Source organism: Mauremys reevesii, linkage group 5 (assembly GCF_016161935.1).
Source record: "Mauremys reevesii isolate NIE-2019 linkage group 5, ASM1616193v1, whole genome shotgun sequence".
NCBI classification, from domain to species: Eukaryota; Metazoa; Chordata; order Testudines; family Geoemydidae; genus Mauremys; species Mauremys reevesii.
The window spans coordinates 125,294,433-125,313,307 of record NC_052627.1 but is presented as its reverse complement, the minus strand read 5'-3'; the positions used below and the strand labels follow the sequence as shown (position 1 = coordinate 125,313,307).

The 18,875-nt window shown below is 43.6% G+C and overlaps 1 protein-coding gene across 2 annotated transcripts in view; it reads left to right on the top strand.

Annotated features, from left to right (window-relative positions):
- CD8B (CD8b molecule) overlaps nt 1-17,942 on the top strand; it is a 32,763-nt gene extending 14,821 nt beyond the window's left edge. The window contains exons 1-6 of one of the 2 annotated variants that reach the window (XM_039541501.1): nt 4,512-4,589; nt 9,721-10,080; nt 13,663-13,752; nt 14,484-14,576; nt 15,267-15,303; nt 17,513-17,942. In XM_039541501.1, the coding sequence (XP_039397435.1) occupies nt 4,544-4,589; nt 9,721-10,080; nt 13,663-13,752; nt 14,484-14,576; nt 15,267-15,303; nt 17,513-17,525 (639 nt within the window). In that variant the 5' untranslated portion in view covers nt 4,512-4,543 and the 3' untranslated portion in view covers nt 17,526-17,942. Of the gene's footprint in view, nt 1-4,511; nt 4,590-9,720; nt 10,081-13,662; nt 13,753-14,483; nt 14,577-15,266; nt 15,304-17,512 lie in introns of those variants that run through there. The other variant, XM_039541502.1, reaches the window with a different exon arrangement.
- The last annotated feature ends 933 nt before the right edge of the window (nt 17,943-18,875 follow it).

Below are 18,875 nucleotides of genomic sequence, written 5' to 3'. Positions count from 1 at the left end.
CGAGTTCTGAGAAATGCACTTATAACCAGGTGGAATCCTTCATTATAGGAATGTTATTAATGTCACCCAAATTCTGCAGAAGTACCTAGGGGACACCATTCTTTTCAAATAAGCCTCGATGCAGTGTGTATTAACAGGGGGAGTGTGTCCCAACAGAAGAAATACCATTCTACCATTAACAGAGAAGGGAAACAAACAAATGGAATTTTTAAAGGGCACACTCCCCCATACAGCTGAAATGCAACTTAACTCAAAAAGAAACAACTTAACTCAAAAAGATACTGAACTGTGTGAAAATAGCCAGAACAAAGTGGGTGAAGTAATATATTTTATTGGACAATTTCTATTGGTGAGAGAGACAAGCTTTGGAGCTTACACTGAGCTCTTCTGCAGGTCTGGCAAATGTACTCAGAGTGTCACAGCTAAATACTGTTCCACCTTATATTTAACTGTGACACTCTGAATATGCTTCCTAGACCAGAAGAAGAGCTCAGTGTAAGCTCCAAAGCTTCTCTCTCGCATCAACGGAAGTTGGTCCAGTAAAAGATATCACTTCACCCACCTTGTCTCTCTTCTATCGTGGGACTGACATGGCTACAACAACACTGCATACAACAATGAAAATATCCATAAGATATAGGGCCAGGTTCCTCAGCTGATGCAACTTAGCATAGCTCCATGAAGTCAATGGAACTACACTGATTTACAGCCACTGAGAATCTGGCATTTGGTGTATTGGGAAGCAAAGCTGTTGATGTTACTCAATGCTTTTCCTACACATTGGCTCAGATCTCCAAGCTGGTTCTGAAAGCATATTTAGTTCTGCAGCTAGTATGTTTGCCACAAATTTGAAAAGAAACTACTTCTAACAAAACCAAACCCACACAAGGAGGAAAGTACTAGCTTAAAAAACAGCCTTAGACTAGCTTTTTGTGATCACTGTAGGGGAACTCAAATGTGCTGTTTAATAGCACAATAGACTAAAAGGATTTGTCTGGTAGAACTAGTTCTCTCTGGCATTGCAACTAATGCAATAAAGAGTTCCGCAAAATGGGATTGCAAGCCAAGGAAATTAATCTTCAAGAATCTTTAAATCCCCTATATTGACTCTCCATGTACAGGCTGCAGAATTGTATAATATTCACTCAGTGCCGTAACAAGGGCGAGGCAAGTGAGGCACTTGCCTCGGGCGCGCAAAGAGGAGGGGCGCAGCTCTACCGCCCAGGCGGGGCGGAGGGGAAAAAAAAAAGCCGTGATTGGTGGCACTTCGGCGGCAGCTCTACCGCCGCCGCTTCTTCAGCGGCAATTTGGCAGCGGGTCCTTCCCTCTGAGAGGGACTCAGGGACCCGCCGCCAAATTGCCACTGAAGAGGCTAGAGCCGGCCCTTGGCTCGGGCAATGGATTCCCTCATAGATTAAACAATGTCATTGAAAACAGGTCTTGTTAATGTTTACAGTGCTGAAATATTTCATTCCATTTTTGCTTTCATTGTAGCAAAAAACTGAGGACCTTTTTAATTGACACTAAATTTCCTTGGATAGCACATGCCAAGATTCAAGGGAAAGATTCCCTCTTCTCATGTTTCCAGGTGGTTCAGGATTTCTCAAGGTGCAAAAGTAGTGTCACAGAAACCCAACTGTGACGCTGGTAGACCAGGTACCAGCTCATGCTCAGATCCCCATGTCTCCACTGAACACTGACCAATACGTGGCTGGAACCAGTCTGGGTCACCTGTGTGCTAGTATTATTAAAATAGGTATTAGAATTAGAATGTCTGCCTTAATCTCAATCATAACCTCTGTATCCCACATTGTAAGATAATGTCTGAGCATTTGCTTTGTAACTGTGTAAATCACCAGACAGGAGAGAGACATTAGCTAGAGTGAAATGCTAGTGTCCAACAGAAGGTGGTACGTCCTGCTCAAAAAGGAAGACCCATTGACACCAGACAGACTAAAGTGGAAGATCGAAAAGGACCAAAGACCTTGTTTACTCTTCCCACCCATGAAGATGAGACTTGCAAGTGAAGACTTTGACTCATTGCAGGACAGGAGAATAATACCATTTTCATCCATCACTTCATGTTTCAGATTAGTGTGGAGGATTGTCAGACTCGTTGCAGTATAGCTGGTTGAATTTTTTCACACTACGTTTCTTCCTAAAAAAAAAATGGCAACATTATAGAAACTTTCCATTATTCTTTTTAATCAAAATTTTCCAATTTCCATTTGTATTAAAAATTTTAAGAAAATATTTAACAAAATTGTTTCAGTACTTTTTATTTACCAAAAATCCAGTTTTATTTTCAAAAATATTTCAACCAAAAAAAATTAAAATTTCACGGAAAAGGAAGTATTGGGTGAATCTATGAATGTGAAGTATATTTTGAACCCCGAAAATAGAAACAGCTTTGAAATTTTTTTGTAAAATCATTTCCCCATTTTTCTGCCAGCTCTAAGAAGGAGCTTTCTCAGCCCCCAGTAGAAGGGATAGGGATGGGATTTGTAGAAATAAAATTATGATGACTAGTTTTTTTTTATTTTTTGGTAAACATGAAGATACAGAAGTTTGATGGTTACTGCTGAACTCTCCCGCCAACCCCCATGTAAAACAGTGATTTCATCTGGGGACCTTTCATTATTAAAAGCATAAATATTGAATGATACAAACCTAGCAAAGCCAAAATTTCAGAGCATCTCTTATGGGTTGATATTACAGCACCTAAGCCATGTAGTGGCATGTCTAACACAGCAACACCCAGACACACTGAGGTGAGCTTTAGCAGAATTTCCTTACTTTTGTGGGTTTGTCAGCCACTAAATGAGTTTGAGGTTTCTTGCTCTTGTTGTCAAAACTTCCTGTAATTCTTTTAATGCCTCTGGTATCTGGATAATGGAGAGTAAGCTTCACCTTCAGCATTATCCAGGTCCAGAAAAAATACCCATTGTAGAAAATTAAAAGGCTATTTTTACCTCATACCAAAGCTTGAGTAGGTAGATTCTCCTTGTGAATCATACAGCGAGTCAACGTTTTAAAATGAAAAATGGCAGTAAATGTTTTGTTTATTTAAAAATGAAACCCTATAAATCCAGCATCTTTTGATACTGAAAACCCCAAGCTGTTTTTTCATTTATTGTTTTCTTTTCAGTGGCAAAATGGAAAAAGGGGAGGGGGGAGAAAAGGGGCGGGAGGGAACCATAATTGAAAAAAAACCAAAAACACGTCCATTTTTGTTTCTTTACTTCAAAAACCTGGACATTTTTTAATGAAAAAAAAAAAAGAGAAAATGGGAAATTTTCCACAAAACATTTTTTGACCTGTTCTGTTGCGAGCACAAGGTTAAAAGAATGACCAGCCTATTCATACAAAGCCCAATCCAAAGCCTGCTGAAGTTGACAAGTCTCCCCCTGACTTCAATGGGCTTTGAACGGGGCCCACAGTGCTTTAGAAAAAGAAGCTGTCAAGGAAAAAATATCCAGGACCAGTGCTTAATTTGTAATGAAAACGGTGGCAGGGCTCAAGCAATTTTTCTACTATCATAACTGACACGGCAAGCCCAGAGGTGCCAGGGCTATGAATGGCCAAGCCTAGAGGTGCCAGAGCTCAGCCCTGACAAGCCCCGGCACAAATTAAGCACTGTCTGTGACCAAAAGCTTGGTAGGATTCTGTGGGATTTTCTGGAGGCATGGTTTGGTCCTTGATTGTCAGGCAAGCTCTGTGCAAGGCCTGGAGAGAGGCTCACCATCTTTCCATCTGGACCTCTCCTTTGTTCTAACGCTTCTGCCATCCATCTGGCAGTTGCTTCTGGGGACTCACCAAGGAAGATACCACCAGATGATTAATCATCCGCCCCCTTCCGATTAAAACCTGTGACCAATTCTTTTCTCACAAGTATCAGAAGGTTTGGGGTGTGAAAGAGGAAGCGGGCAAGCTCAGCACTGGAGATGGAGCAGGGGCCAGAGTGCCAGAAGGATGCCTCTAGCTCCCTGACTCTGTAACGCAGAGTTTGATTCTGATCTCATTTATACCCGTGGAATGCCATTGATGTCAGTGAGTCGCTACAGAATTCCCTGGTACAGCAAGAGACCCTGCTGCCAATAGGTTGTAGTGCTAGAAGCTGGAGCACATAAGTGTGGGGAGAGGGAGCTGATGGATGAGACACTTTGCATGCCAAAGAAAGTGCCATATATGCAAATCTATGTGGAAATAGCATTAGACTTCATATTCCCATGCTACAGAGACATCCACTGTCCAGGTCATTGTCTGAACACAGCCCGGGTCAGACGGGTCTGTTTCCCACTCCCAGGCGGGTTATATACAATTTACATGTCTTAAAGGAGCGAACAAATAACTCAATTAACCACGTGTCCCTCATCATCCCCTCCCTGCTGCCTTGCTATGAGGCTAATGAGAAGCAGCTCAAACACAGGCTGTGGGCTGTGTCACACAGCCCGTCCCAACCACTCCTCCTGCTTCAGCAGACTCAGAAGCGCTCTTGTTCCAGGCTGAAAGTCACAAACTCTCAGGTGCCCTCAGGTCCAAGATGGAGTGGCCGTGGCTCTTTCTCTACCTCTCTCTACACATCACAGGTAACAGAGGAACACGACGAGGCCTTGGTAGAGTGTTAACTAGAGCTTAACTCGAAGTGCAGGAGACTGGGAGGATGCAAAGTGCTGTAGTAACTTTGTAACCTCCTCCCCTCCATCATGTTATATCACAGCTACAGCATGGGGTGTTTATAATGTAGATACATTACAGTAGGTTATAGATGTAATATATTTTTTGTTACATATGTAAGTACAATATTACATATTTATGTGTAATATTGTAGACTAATGTTCTAGACATAATTTGGGATTATTTTATTTCAGAGCTATTAGGATTGCCATATTATAGGATGTTATTGGTTTAGAATATAGTATATTCAAGAATCATCAGGTTAAATTCTGTAATCAGTTAAATCAGCATATAGCTTCAGGTGTTGAGATAATATGGTCATATAAGTACAAAGATAGATTAGATTTACACCAGTGTAACTGTTGGATTTTCCCCCTAGAATCACAGAAAATATTGATCTAGGATGTCATGTTTTATCATAGATATAGGATGTGTTGATTAAATATACACTATATCGTAGTCATAGGCTATCACAGCTATAGTATAGCATATATTTTATCAGCATTTAGATACCAAGGTGTTGGGAGCTATAGAAATACCAATGATATGTATGTAGTAGGATGGTATATTATATATATATTATAGTATTATTTATAGGTACATTATATACTGCATAAAAATGCTTTATTGTTAGTTTATTATAAGGATACAGATGTTGAGTACACCATAAGCTTGCAGATTATGTCACCCATTTTTTTCAGATCAGGCACCACAAACCATTTTATTTATTCTTTCCAGGAACAGAAACAGGGCAAAATTCTCCCGTGACTTTATTCTATAGCTTCTGCGATCCCACTGATTACAATGAGTCACAATAGATGTAAATTAGGACAGAATGGGGGGAGTCAATGAAAGGAATAATTAATACATTATGAGATGACAGAAACAAGTTACGAATGGAATCTGGACACATGCACATCTTGAGAAATTCCAAACAATCGGTGTGCACATTAGAAACTGCTAAATACCTCTAATGTCGGGGAGGAAAATGGACTGGTTTTTATTATGGACTTTGACTGCAAATTAATATTTATAAATAGAAGTGCGCCATTATAGACTACTCCAGAGGGGATTTTCAAGTCCACTCAGCATTGTTCTAACTCCGCTCCCATTCAAGTCAATGTGAGTTTTACCATTGACTTCAATGGGAGCAGAGATAGGTTAATGCTAAGCGCTTCTGAAAAATCCCATCCGCAATATGAAATGGGCCTTTTCTTTTTATGAATGTTGGGGTAACCACATAACTCAGAAGGACAGAACAACCACGAGTAGAGACGTCTATAAGTATCTACGTGGTGAAAAAATATTTAATAATGGGCTCTTCCATCTAGCAGAGAAAGGGATAATATGATCCAAGGGCCGAAAGTTGAAGCTAGACAAATTCAGACTGGAAATAAGGCGTAGATTTTTAATAGGGTAATTAACCACTGAAACAATGTACCAAGGGTTGTGGTGGATTCTCCATCACTAAAATTTTTTTATTGAGATTCGAAGTTTTTTCTAAAAGCTCTGCTGTGGGAATTATTTTGGGGAAGTTCCATGGATTGTGTTAAACAGGAGGTCAGATTAGCTCAGGGGGTCTCAATCTTCATTCATTCTCGACCCCCTTCTGAGAACAAAAAATACTGCGTGGCCCCGGGAGAGGGGACCAAAGCCTGATCCCCACTGCCCCGGGTGTGGGTGTGGGGGTGTGGGGGGGGGGACGGAAAAGCCAAAGCCTGAGCGGCACCGTGCAGGCCAGGGAAGCCGAAGCCCCAAGGGTTCAGCCCCAGGCAGGGGGCCTATAACCTGAGCCCTGCCACCCAGGGCTGAAGCCCTCGGGCTTTGGCTTCGGCCCTGGGCCCCAGCAAGTCTAATGCCAGCCCTGGCCACCCCATTAAAATAGAGTCGCGACTCGCTTTGGGGTCCCAACCCACAGTTTGAGAATCGCTGGACTAGATGATCACCATGGTCTTTTATGGCCTTGAGATCTATGAACGAGAAGGTTACCCAGCAAGCTCTCTATGGGACAGATCCTGAAAACCTTTATGCAAGTGGTCCCATAGACTTTGCAGGCACAGGAAGTATCTGCCAGAATAAGGGTTTGCAAGGTTGGGCTTCAATACATGAAAATATAATATACCGTTCACCATCACGTTATATTTACAGCACGGCTGTCTGTGTCCCTTCCCTTCAGTTTTACTTCATCATTGTCAGAGATTTTTGAGAGAGACAACGGGAATCATACTACAAAGTCACAGGCCACATCTTTATGATAGGCTAAATCCTGCTTGCCTTCCTCAGTGTATTGACATCGATGGGACTATTAACATGAGGAAGGCAAGAAATATTTCCTCTGCTTGTAAATATTGTCCATACTCCGCTCAGGTAAAATGCCCAGTGACCCAATGGAAATGTTGCTTGAATAAGGACAACCAGCTTTGGCTTTTTGTTTGTCATAAGGATAGTTTTGGTGCTCCTTCCAGATGCATTCATAGCTCAAGCAAGCATATTGCTAAGCCAATGCTGGGCTTAAGAGACCCAGACGATAGAGAATCGAAAATTAAAATGTTAAATTCCTCAATACAGCACACCAAATACGGAGCTGGTTAACGTCAATGGACTTGTAGCCACTTATACCAATTTGAAAACTGTCTGGCTCCCAATATTTGTAAAGCATTAGGAAGGTCAAAAGTCCTGTATCAAAGTCAAGACACTGATCCTGAAAGCTGGCCCAAGCAGGCAGCCCGCTTCATCCGCATGGTGCCCCACGTTAATGAGGTTCCACCTGGAGACACACTGTGATCCGTCGGGCACCATTTAGGCACACATATGTGGATTAGTGTGCGGGATAGGGGCCTAAGCATTATTATTGCCAAAAGTTACTGTAAATGAGCCCAGGATTTTAAAGGAACATGAGCACTTTAAAGTAAAGGGGCAAGAAATATGAGACAAGACTACCAAGGGCAGGCCCTTAAAACATGCACAGGAAATAAGTGGCTCTTGGTTGTTCAGTGTTGTTTTTACTCTGTTGCATCATATCCAGAGTTTGTTGTTTTGTCTGCTGAAAAACTGAGTCCCCATCTATTATTCTCGCCGAAGCCTGTACACACACACACCTGCACACCAAGGCAGAAAATTGTAACTGAGGTAATATTTTCCAAAGGCTGAGTTCAGTATTGCCAACCCTAAGCATTCAAAAACCATGAGTCAAGCCCTGCAAATCGCAAAGTAGATATAAAGCTCACTAATGAGAAAATGAAATTGGCTTCCTTTTTATTTTCCTGCTTGTGTTTGAGTCTGTGGAGTGACATTTTCCAGCTTTCCTCAGCAATCGTGTAGGCTAAAAATAGTACTTTTGTAATGAAAGCTGAGATTATCACATGATCTCTTGGCTCCAGGCACTGGGGCTTTAAGAAAAACACAAAATATCATCAAAAAAACTGAGGAGTCCTTGTGGCACCTTAGAGACTAACAAATTTATTTGGGCATAAGCTTTCGTGGGCTAGAACCCACTTCATCAGAGGCATGAAGTGGAAAATACAGGAGCAGGTATAAATACATGAAAGGATGGGAGCTGCCCACAAAAGCTTATGCCCAAAATAAATTTGTTAGTCTCTAAGGTGCCACAAGGACTCCTTGTTGTTTTTGCTGGCACAGACTAACACGGCTACCACTCTGAAACTAAATATCATGAGACTCACAATAAAATCATGACAGTTGGCAACGTTGCATTAATATTATTGTTCAGTATCCTATCCCGCTGTTGCTCATGTTTCCAGCTATGAAGATTCACAACATGGAATCATTTGCTTGTCTCAAAAATAAATTCTAAGAACAGTAAGTAAAAAAGGCCAGAGTAGGATACTTTTACTCAAGAAGGGTAGCACCTTTCTCCACAAATATTCCCATTGAAGTCACTGGGCAAGACTGCAAACCAATAGTCCCACTAAGTAGCACCCTAGTCCTAAATAGTTCCATTGAGCTCAGTGGGAGTCATTGAGCATAAGAGTATTACTGAATCTGCCTCTAAGAGACCATTCACAGAGTACGGTGCTACTCAATGTGAGTGAGGAGATCAACATCTGGCCCTTATTTATTATCTATTTTATTTTAATTCTGTGACTACCCAAGCTCCAGGTGCTTGCAAAACTCCGAATCCACACAGTCTATCGAATGCAACAGGTGAGAGAATAAGCGAAATAACTGCCCATCTCAACCACCAAGTCTCTGGCTGTATTCATCCATGATTAAATAACAGAAGCAGTCTGGAGAAATCATCAACTGGTATAAATTGGCAGAGCTCCACTAATGTCAGTAGAGCTACGCTGTTTTAACACCAGCTGAGGATCTGGCCCATGGTAGAATTGTCAGTATGAATGTATATTAATGCATAAAAACCCATAGCGGGTTGGATCCTCTGGGGAGCCAAGTGCCTTCAGCTCCCATACTTCAGTATATTTTCTATTTTTATGTGTGTTTCTTGCTGCATTTATCACTTGAGTGAGCTGTAGTTCTTCTTTTGACATGTTTTGATACTTTATCTGGAGTCATCTTCAGCCTCTTTGCTGCCTTTGCAGGCAGAGAAAATCCAACGAACAAGCTACGAAGCTTGAAAAGAACTGGCAAAAGAAATTGAAACATGCCCAAAGAATGGCAAAGCACCGAAGAGAAGGAAAGGCAAAAAAAAATAATTTCCCTAAGCCAGATGTGGAATCCCCATTGATTGGGATTTTTAAAAGCGGACTGGACAACGGACTAGAAATAGAGCTAGCTAGCTGTGATCTTCTCTACCTGTCTATATGGGTATCAATAGAGCACTACCCATGGTAGTATCTAGGTGCTGGTTACAAAATGTTGGGATGGCAAGAAGATTAATAGGGAACAATCCACCACTGGCATGAAATAGGGGCTAGATTTCCTAATAGGTCTGTTTATATCTCTAATTTGTGACCCCCATAATTCCATGAACAGAGAAACTACTAAGCTCACAAAGAAATCCTTTATTTAACATGTGTAGAAATAAATATCTTGACCATAAACATGTTATTTTCTTCCTTGTAGGTTGCCAGAAAACCCCACCTATATTTCAGACTCCACCACGTATTATAGCCCTGAACAACAGTACGATGGAATTGGTCTGTGCATTGAAAAGTGAACAGTTTACCCAATCAGGGATCTATTGGTACCGATGGAGCAAGGAGATCCAAGACTTCCAGTATGTACTATTTTCAAATGTTTTTCAGAAACACACCATCACCAACAACATCGACAAAGACAGGTTTAATGTGAGCAAAGGAAGCTTTCGGCACGCATACACTCTGAAGATCAGGAAGCTTCAGCCTTTGGACGCTGGCACATATTACTGCGCTGTCTCCCATTCCTCAGAGCTGCTCTTTGGCAATGGAACGGAGCTTAGCGTGGGTAAGTGCTGTTTCAGATTGGCGCATCCACTCCAAAATCTCACAGGGCTTGGCCGAGAGGCTGCTACAATAGAAAGGTTAGAATAATAAAAATAACCCTGAGAGAAAAGGTAACGGGGCACAAATTGGTGCCTAAATCCTGCTCGCCTTTCTCACTGCTTTCGTCGAGACTATCCACATGAGCAAGGCATGAAAGGTTTGGACCCTGGAATGTGTTTGAAGAGATCTTAGAGACTATATTAGCCAGAAAACCTGGCAGAAAAAGGTATAGCAATAACCACTGGCTTGAATACAAGGCTAGACAAATTCAGACTGGAAGTAAGGAGTGAAATTTCAAAAGGGAGGGAGATTAACCATAGGAACAATTTACCCAGGGTTGTGGTGGATTCTCCATCACTGGCAATTGTTTAAATCAAGACTGGATGTTTTTCTAAAAGATCTGCTCGAGTTCAAACAAGAATTATTTCAGGGAGGTTCTATGGCCTGTGTTATGCAGGAGGTCAGACTAGATGATCACAGGTCCCTTCTAGCCTTAGAACCTATGACTGTAAAATGTAGGGAAACTGCTTCCAGTGTTATCAGGCTGCTAATAAGTTGTAACCTTGCACCACTGTCCATTTTTCAGTCCTGATCACAGCATGAGCACTGTTGTGCTCTGATCGTTGTTGTGTAAAGGACCCTTTCAAAGGAACGCTACTAGACCTGGAAGATTCACGTTTATTATCTTTCTCTAATTCCAGTGCTGGTTTTGCTCTTAACGATTATTTCCCCACTTAAGTTCACAGCTCATTCTCACGCACTGATTCTGTTTCTCACCTGGCATTTACCGATATCCTAACACCCCCATTAAATCATGGGGGGGCTGGACATCTATCTCACAGGGCTGGTGATGGGATACTGAGCCTTTCATATCCAGTTCTCCCCTGGCAAGTCATGACAGGCTGATAACGGCCGACAGCTCTCACCATCCAGGGACTGTTTAGGACCCCGTGTGAACTGGCACACCCTGGCAACTTGGTTGGCAGTCTCAGCGGGGAAAGCAGCTCAGGACTGATGGGGCTATGGAGACTGACCTACCTTCTGATTCCTAGAGCTTGTCCCGCTAGGTCAGAGTTGAGGCACATTGGTGTATCTGTGCGGGGAAGCTTGCACTGCTGATTCCTGCAATCTGATCCAGCAGGACCTTGATGCCCTGCTGATGAAATCTGTGGCACATCTCAGACGCACCGGGTCTACCCGCATAACTCTGACTGCTGGTTTGACAGTGCTGCCTGTGCCTGTTCTGTGCATAAACAGAGAATTTCCGTCCCCAGAGCCATCAGACCAAAACCTTTTGTGAGCTCTAAATTGAAATCGGTGGGACTTTATGTGGGCTTAAGGATCTGAGCTATAGGATCCTATTGTAGGGCCTTAGAGAACCTCTTTGAAATTCTCAGACATTCAGCAATACTCTTCAATCCACAGCTTCTCCACTATGTAGCAAAGGGTAGAAAAAGCACTGCACTTTGATCACAGTACATGATCATGTGTTTAAAACCCTTCCTCGTAGCTTCACTTTGGAGCTATGTATGTCCTAAGGTGATAAAAACCTTCAATCTAAAGTGTATGTTTAGCAGGGGTATAATGATGGTCATTGGCTTTAAAATGTTTAGTCTTCCATCTTGAAGAATCCCCAGTCCTTTGCTTGTTGCAAATAAATACACTGGCATTTACTGTCATTGCATGGGCTAAGTGTGTCCCTTTTCTCTCCTTGCTTACTTGAAAGAAAAGCTCTTTGAAGACAGAGGAGAATTACCTGAGCAGCCAGAGTAATGTGCCCTACACAAAAAAAAAAAAAAATGTGCTTTCGAAAACTTGCTGCTGTTGTCCAGTCAGAATGAAAACATTCAGATTTAAAGCTGAGCCCCAATAGATTGAGTTAAAGAAAGAGGGCTTCCCTTATCATATGTAAGCAAAATCACGCTTCACTGGGAGTTTTTTTCTTTTTTCCTTTGGAATCCGTGACAAAATACTCTTTGATTTCACTTTTTAATGTCTATTGTTAAATAGTTTAACAAAAATAGGAAAGGAGTTATACTGGTAAATCCCAATGATCCAGATGCCTCATGGGACATCTGACACTTTTGGCTTGTCCATGTCATTAAAATAAATTGTAGTTTCTATATGAATTTCAGTTCCAGAGGGAAAGAAATGAACTTTGGATAGCCCAGGCTTTTGGTTAACTGGTGTTTGAATGATCAGATTTTATCTGTATTTGTATAATGGGGTGGGGGGTTGTTTGGGTGATTGGTTGTTTTTTGTCATTAGAGGTTTTTCTGGTATGACTTCTTAGAGAGATAAATATGTTAAATTATAACTCATATAGTCAATAATAAGCCATGGGCCTTATTTAATCACTGTTATAATCAGCAAAAAACTACTCCAAGCAGAACTTTCTATATGCTGACAAGGGACCAGAGTCAGAGATGCTTTGACATTCCCTTGGAATGTTGCGTTTGATGTGATATGCCTCTGGATACTACCATGATGGATTTCAGGCCAAAATCTTATGATAGACATGTGGAAAATATTCAGTCCATATTAGACTGAAGACAATATGAGCTAAAGGTAGACTAGAGAATTTTGCAGGATCAAGCCCCAGTACAGGGCTTTGTGCAGAAATATATTTCTGGTAGCGCCTCCACTTTCTCAACTATCATGGAAAATAATAACCTGTGATAGTATAAAATGCAAGAGGGAGCGATAGCTCAGTGGTATGAGCATTGGCCTGCTAAATCCAGGCTTGTGAGCTCAATCCCAGAGGGGGCCACTTAGGGATCTGGGGCAAAATCAGTACTTGGTCCTGCTAGTGAAGGCAGGGGGCTGGACTCAATGACCTTTTGGGGTCCCTTCCAGCTCTATGAGATAGGTATATCTCCATATTAAAAAGATATGGTTTGGAAATATAGCAGAAAATGTGTTAACCCAATCTTAGGGCCAGATCCTACAAACACTTATTACTACCAGAGCCTTATAATATCTGCTGCCTTGTACGCCTCAGTCAACCTGTCTGTATCCATCTGACGATGCTTGTTTTGGACTGACATTATAAGCTGTGTGTGTCAGGAGCCATCTTTTTGTTCTGTGTTTGTACAGCCCCTAACACAACATGGTCCTGGTCCATGACTGGGGCTCCAAGGTACAGATGCTAATAATAATCCATGAGCCACATTAAAGGGCCTTGCTGTTCAGAGAGCAAATTCTTAGTATTGTTTTGAAAATCAGGATCCTTTAAGGTGTCTCAATCTGGACACTCAAAATCAGGGGTCACTTTTGAAAATCTTGGCCTAAATGTCAAAACTCCTTGTCCCATATTATGACCTAACCACTTGCCAAGCCTCAACCTTTTCTATACGAAGTTATTGAGAGATACAAGAGTGTAACAGTTCCGTTCATTTTGGGATTTTACAACAATTCTGTTCATTTGGGGGGGAGGGGTCCTTTTAGCTCTAAAGATTGTCAAAGATTTTTCCTCATTACTCTTAATGTGTTGTTTAAATGTCTGCTGTGCTATGTCACATTAATCCTATTTTCATCATTTCAGTCGACTTTTTGCCTTCCACTGAAAAACCTACAGAGAAAACGCTGCCACCGACAAAACCTTTGAGGTGCATAACTCCTGCTAAAATTAAAGGTAGGGCACTGCCTTTCGCTGGGCATCTTTGCAAAAAGTAGCGTGGGCCAAATCGATCCTGAGTGCAATTCGGTTTAAACCAACAGAGTCACACTAGGAATGAAGCTGCCTCAATATATTCCATTTCCTTAGCTGCCCCGATGTAACTCTGGGCTGACTCCACTGAAGTGGAGGGCACTCTCCGGGCCCTGGCATAGAGTCATGAAACACTTCACTGAAACATGCAAGGTACAGAAAAACACAGGGATCCGGTCTCTCCCCTTGATACAGGCACGTGACTCCCACTGATGCTAATAGCAGTTATGTTCATGTCTGTGTCTGACAGAGCCTCAATACCTGGGACTGCCCCTGGCCCTAGGGGCCTGCTTCAAAGGGGGATCCTCCACTCCAGGGAGGAGTCTAAGGAAAAGAGAATACAGCTCAGGGCTACCCCTACCCTGGCCTGTCCACTTCTGCACACAGCCCACTCAGTCCCTGCCCCACCCCCACCCCTGGATCTATGGAGAAGTGGAGGGGCCCCATGGGGGTGGAGGGGAAGGGCAGGACTGTATCCCTGAGGTAGCTGAGCCCCCTTCTGCGTGAAAGGGGACAGATCTGTGTGTGGATCTAGAGGCACAATGCCCCCTCCCACGCCTCAGGAGAGTTTCTGTCAGAGGTATTGTGTGTAGCCGGCACAATCTGCCAGCTGCTGCTATCTGTAATACGCACTGTATGTTTCTTTTGGTTTCTAGGTTCTTCCTGCAGCGGCTTCATCTGGGCCCCATTAGTGGCATGTGCTGTTATTTTACTGCTGTCTCTGGTTGCTGCCATCCGTCGCTTTCAGCGTAAGTGCTGGGCACAGCAAATGGGTCGCGCTGCTCCCGGATCTCTTCACGCCTCTGAGGGGGGTTTCTCCATGCGTGGAACTCACCTTTCCTGCTCAGAAGGGGGCACTCTCCCCTGCCCCAGCACCCTGCAGAGAGCCTCTTGTGGGTCCAAAGATCCGTTTGGGAAAGAAGCAGAGGATGGGGGAGACAGGTCTCGCAGGAAATCCATCATCCACCCCAAATCCCACAGGGATCCCCCCCAAATGCATGCAGGCTGGGGCTGTGTGCACACATATCCCAGTGGTGAATGTGTTACAGGCCCCTCTCTCTGCTGATATACGGAGAATATGCGTCTGTTATAACCCCCAGCTACGGCGCTTCAACTGCTCACGTTTTTAGCTCTGGAGGTCCCCAGTTCAACACCAGGTACATCAGCCAAGATCGCAGCCCTCCCACATTTCTGCTCCTCATCTCAGCATAGAGGAGCATCCGCACCCTTCAGACAGGGCCTCAAGGAGCAGCTGCAGGCTGGGAATCCCTGGCGGGACAGCTCCAGTGGGGGAAAGGGGAGGGGGTCTTGAGGAGGCAGAGATGTCTGGGAGTGGGAGCAGGGAATATCAGGAGTTCAGGAGAGACCCTTGTGGGGTGAGAGCGCTAGGAGCCAAGGAACTGTTCTCCTGACCTAAGCTGTTGCCTGTCTCCTTTCAGGCCTGCGCAGGAGACTGCGGCTTCACTTCAACAAACAGTAAGTGCTCTTGGTTGCGTTCTGCAGCCCCGTACGCTGCAAAGAGCACAGCTGCGCTTTTCTCATGTGTGAGCTAGTGCTAACGAAAACGAATGCGGGGGAACAATCCCACGAGGTGCTGAGCATCTCCTGTTTGCTGCTGTGTGTCCTCAGCTCCTGTTAAAGTAAGTGGGAATTGAGGACTCTTGGCACCTAACAGGAAGCACTCAGCACCGCACAGAATCGAGTGTGTCTGTGCAACTCCTTCGACTCTGATAATGAAGGCATCCCATAGAAAGGGGAGCCGTCTGTATGTTTTCCCCTCTGGCTGTCTCCTGCAGGGTGGGGTAGTTTTCACCCCATTATTGCTAGGCCCAGAAAAGGCATTTTCTCTTTGTTTTCTCCCCATGCATTGGCTGTTTCATGTGCCGAAAGCTTAAGCATGGGCCGGTTATCACTAGAGAGGGGCTGAAAGCAAACTCTCAGGGCAGAACCCGCCACAGCTTCGGGCCTCTGGACAGAATATTACAGCCAGAGCCTCAACTACTCCCAAGCTCGAAGGGGCTCAGATCTGAATCAGAACTTTCAACTCGGGCCCATCTGCAGGTAGCACTAAATGGTCCATAGAGACGTAGGACACATCACGTGGCAACAGACCAGCTCCCAAGTTGTGCCACTGGCAAACAAGATCCAGCCGGTGCAAACTTAGCTGGAGTCTCTCTATGCCTTGGCCACATTTTAAATCCTACCCGAGCGGATATCCCAAGAGCTGCTCTGGATGTGGTTTCCTCCCCTGTACGTGACAGGAAGTGAGGTGTGGCATGTGGGCAAAACTCAGCACGGTTTATCCACCCAAAAATGATGTTAATCTACAGCTGCTCCCCTTCTCAACCAGCAAGGGATTACTGAGTGTGAAGGAGGCATGACTGGCAGCCACTGAATGAAAGTCAAAAAGGAAGAGCTGGGTTTCCAAAGATGGCTCCTACCCAGGAGATCTGTTAAGCTGAGGAATGGTCTCCTAAGGGAAGGGGAAAGGAAGCCCCAGAAATCTGGCTATTTAACGCTACTCTTGATAAGCCTGGGATAACAGAGTGGCAGGGGGGTAAGCTAGAATGATGAACCACAGTGACAGTCTTTCCATGATAGCAGAGCCATGTGAAAATGTTCCCATGGGCCCTTGGTGAACCTGAACAGAGGTTGTTCACAAAGCAGAAAAAAATCCATGAACCTCCTCCTCCTGAAAGTCGTACTCTCACCCCAGCTCTGAGAGCTGCATGTAGCCCCATTGAGCTCCAGGGGCCTGTGCACCTTCTCTGCCCTGCCCTGCTAGCCTGTCCCCTCACCTGCTTGTCTCAAATGGCCCCTGCCCCAGTCATCGCGACTGCATTCCAGGTGGCTGCCTCCCTTCTTCCAATTCTTGCTGCCCCCAGTCCATAGGAGTCTGCTGTGTGAACAGGGTACGCAGTAGGGCAGCGACAGAAGGAACACCATCTCCCACTCCAGGGACTGCTAGACTCAGCTCAGGAGCTGGTAGTGCCCCAGAACGTGCTCCCCAGACCTTGCAGAGTGTCCCACACACACACCCTCCCTCTGTTATTGGGTGGGAAGGACTGAGCGCATCCTGCTCCATGCCCACGATGCCACTTATGAAATGGGAGGCAGCAACCAGTACTGGGCAGCCTCCAGACAGCCTGCTTGGGAAAGCAGCCATCTTGTGCTCCGCCTTGAGGCTCAGGGAGAAAACCACCCAGTTCCATACAGGGCCCACAGGACATTGTCGTCGTGGGATTTCTCATGTCAGTAAGGCAAGTGGCATGTAGACTCTGTGCTACAGAGAAACCAAGCCATAGAAAGGCTTACTCAGGTAGCTTTGCTTGTCTAGCCCTTGTTGATGTAGGATCAGCACATACCATTGTTAACTGTTGTTCTGGGTCACAAATGACTTGCTAGCTTAGCACCGTCATGTTTGATTGTTCATTGTTCACAGTTTCCCCTTTGCCAGGCTGTTTTTTGTTCATTATTACTAGGACTCTAGTAATGCAGAGTCTGAAAAGGGCAGTATTTTGTTCCTGGACTTTGGCCCAGACCCTCCAAGTATTTAGGCATGTAAATCCCACTGGAACCAATGAGAGTCAGGCACCCAAATACCTGGAGGATCTGGACCTCTGTGCTTTGCAGCATGTACTCTTTGCCAAGAGGATTAACATCTTTGTATCTCCCGGTACTTTAGGGTTCTTAAGTAAGATGAATACCTGGAGGATTCTTCCATGTTGCACATCAGATGGCTACTGTAAATGCCACACGAGATCAACACCTGGAACACATGAGCCAGGAGGGATGTTATGGAAAACAATCTGAGACTTGAAATGCAGAGTATTTGTTCTCTGGGATTTACCACAGCTATATTTAGTATTCTCTCACTTACTACAGCTTACAAATTGTAGGGTCAGGTCCCGCAAAGTGCCAGCTGAGCTGCCTCCTGCTGCATGCCTTCAATTCCTTCTAAAGTCATCGGGCTTTGAGGCTGCTCAGCACCTTACAGGAATAACCGCTGGTTTGCTGTATGTATTGTCATGTACAATATTGTGTAAATAGTGTTTTTGTACAATGTACTGAAAAATTCTTCTGAAGAGCTTCATGGCACTCTATACATTCAATTCCACCTAATAAACTAGCGTTTGAGTGGATTTTAGATTCTTTTTTTCTCTTAAAGCCAATTGATTAGAATTTTATTGAATGTGCAGGTCACTTTCAGAACAGCCTTTTGACAGAATCGGTAATTCACTTATCTAGGAGGTTGAGTGTTTCTCAATATATTTATAGAGCTCGGCAAAATTTTATGGATGAATAGTTTATTCACTGAAAAATGCAGCTTCAGACTAACCAAAACTATTCACAAATGTGGATCAAATTTGGCAAACAGTTTCAACAGGGAAAAAAATGTTGTTTTTTAAAGTCCAAAGGTTTCATTTTGATATTTTCAAAATGAAATGTTTTGAGTTTTTCTTCGGAAAGATTTCATTTAGAAGTTTAGGTAGATTTATTTGAAAAAGAAAAAAACAAGAGGGTTAAAAAAAACTGAAAAATGAAACAAAAATGAAAAAAATTGCAGGTCAAACAAAAAGTTCAACCCAAAATGAAATGTAATTTTTTTCAAAGTTTTCATTTCAGCTGCCGAACTAAAAAAACCAACAACAATTATTTGTTGAGTTCTATGTACTTCATGACCAAGAGTGCTGTTATAAAAAGACTTTATCAATCTAGGCCTAGGACCATCTTTCACCTGATGTTGCTTGGAGAATAAATTGCTATTGGTATTACTGTAGCATCAAGTGTCCCCAGCTGAGATTGGGATCCCTGCTATTTGACACTATAAAAATATAGCAAGAGCTTCTCTAAACACAGTTTTCTGCCGTTTTAATTAAATAAGGTCCAAACTGGTCTAGTTAAAGTGGTCCAACCCCTTAGCGTGGATGCAATAATATTGGCATCAGAGTACGCCTGTAAATGCAGGGTATTGTACTCTCTCTGTCACAAATCACATCCCTCAATGAAAAATTTTAAGCGGAATAAAAATGGTGTAGACCAGCCCT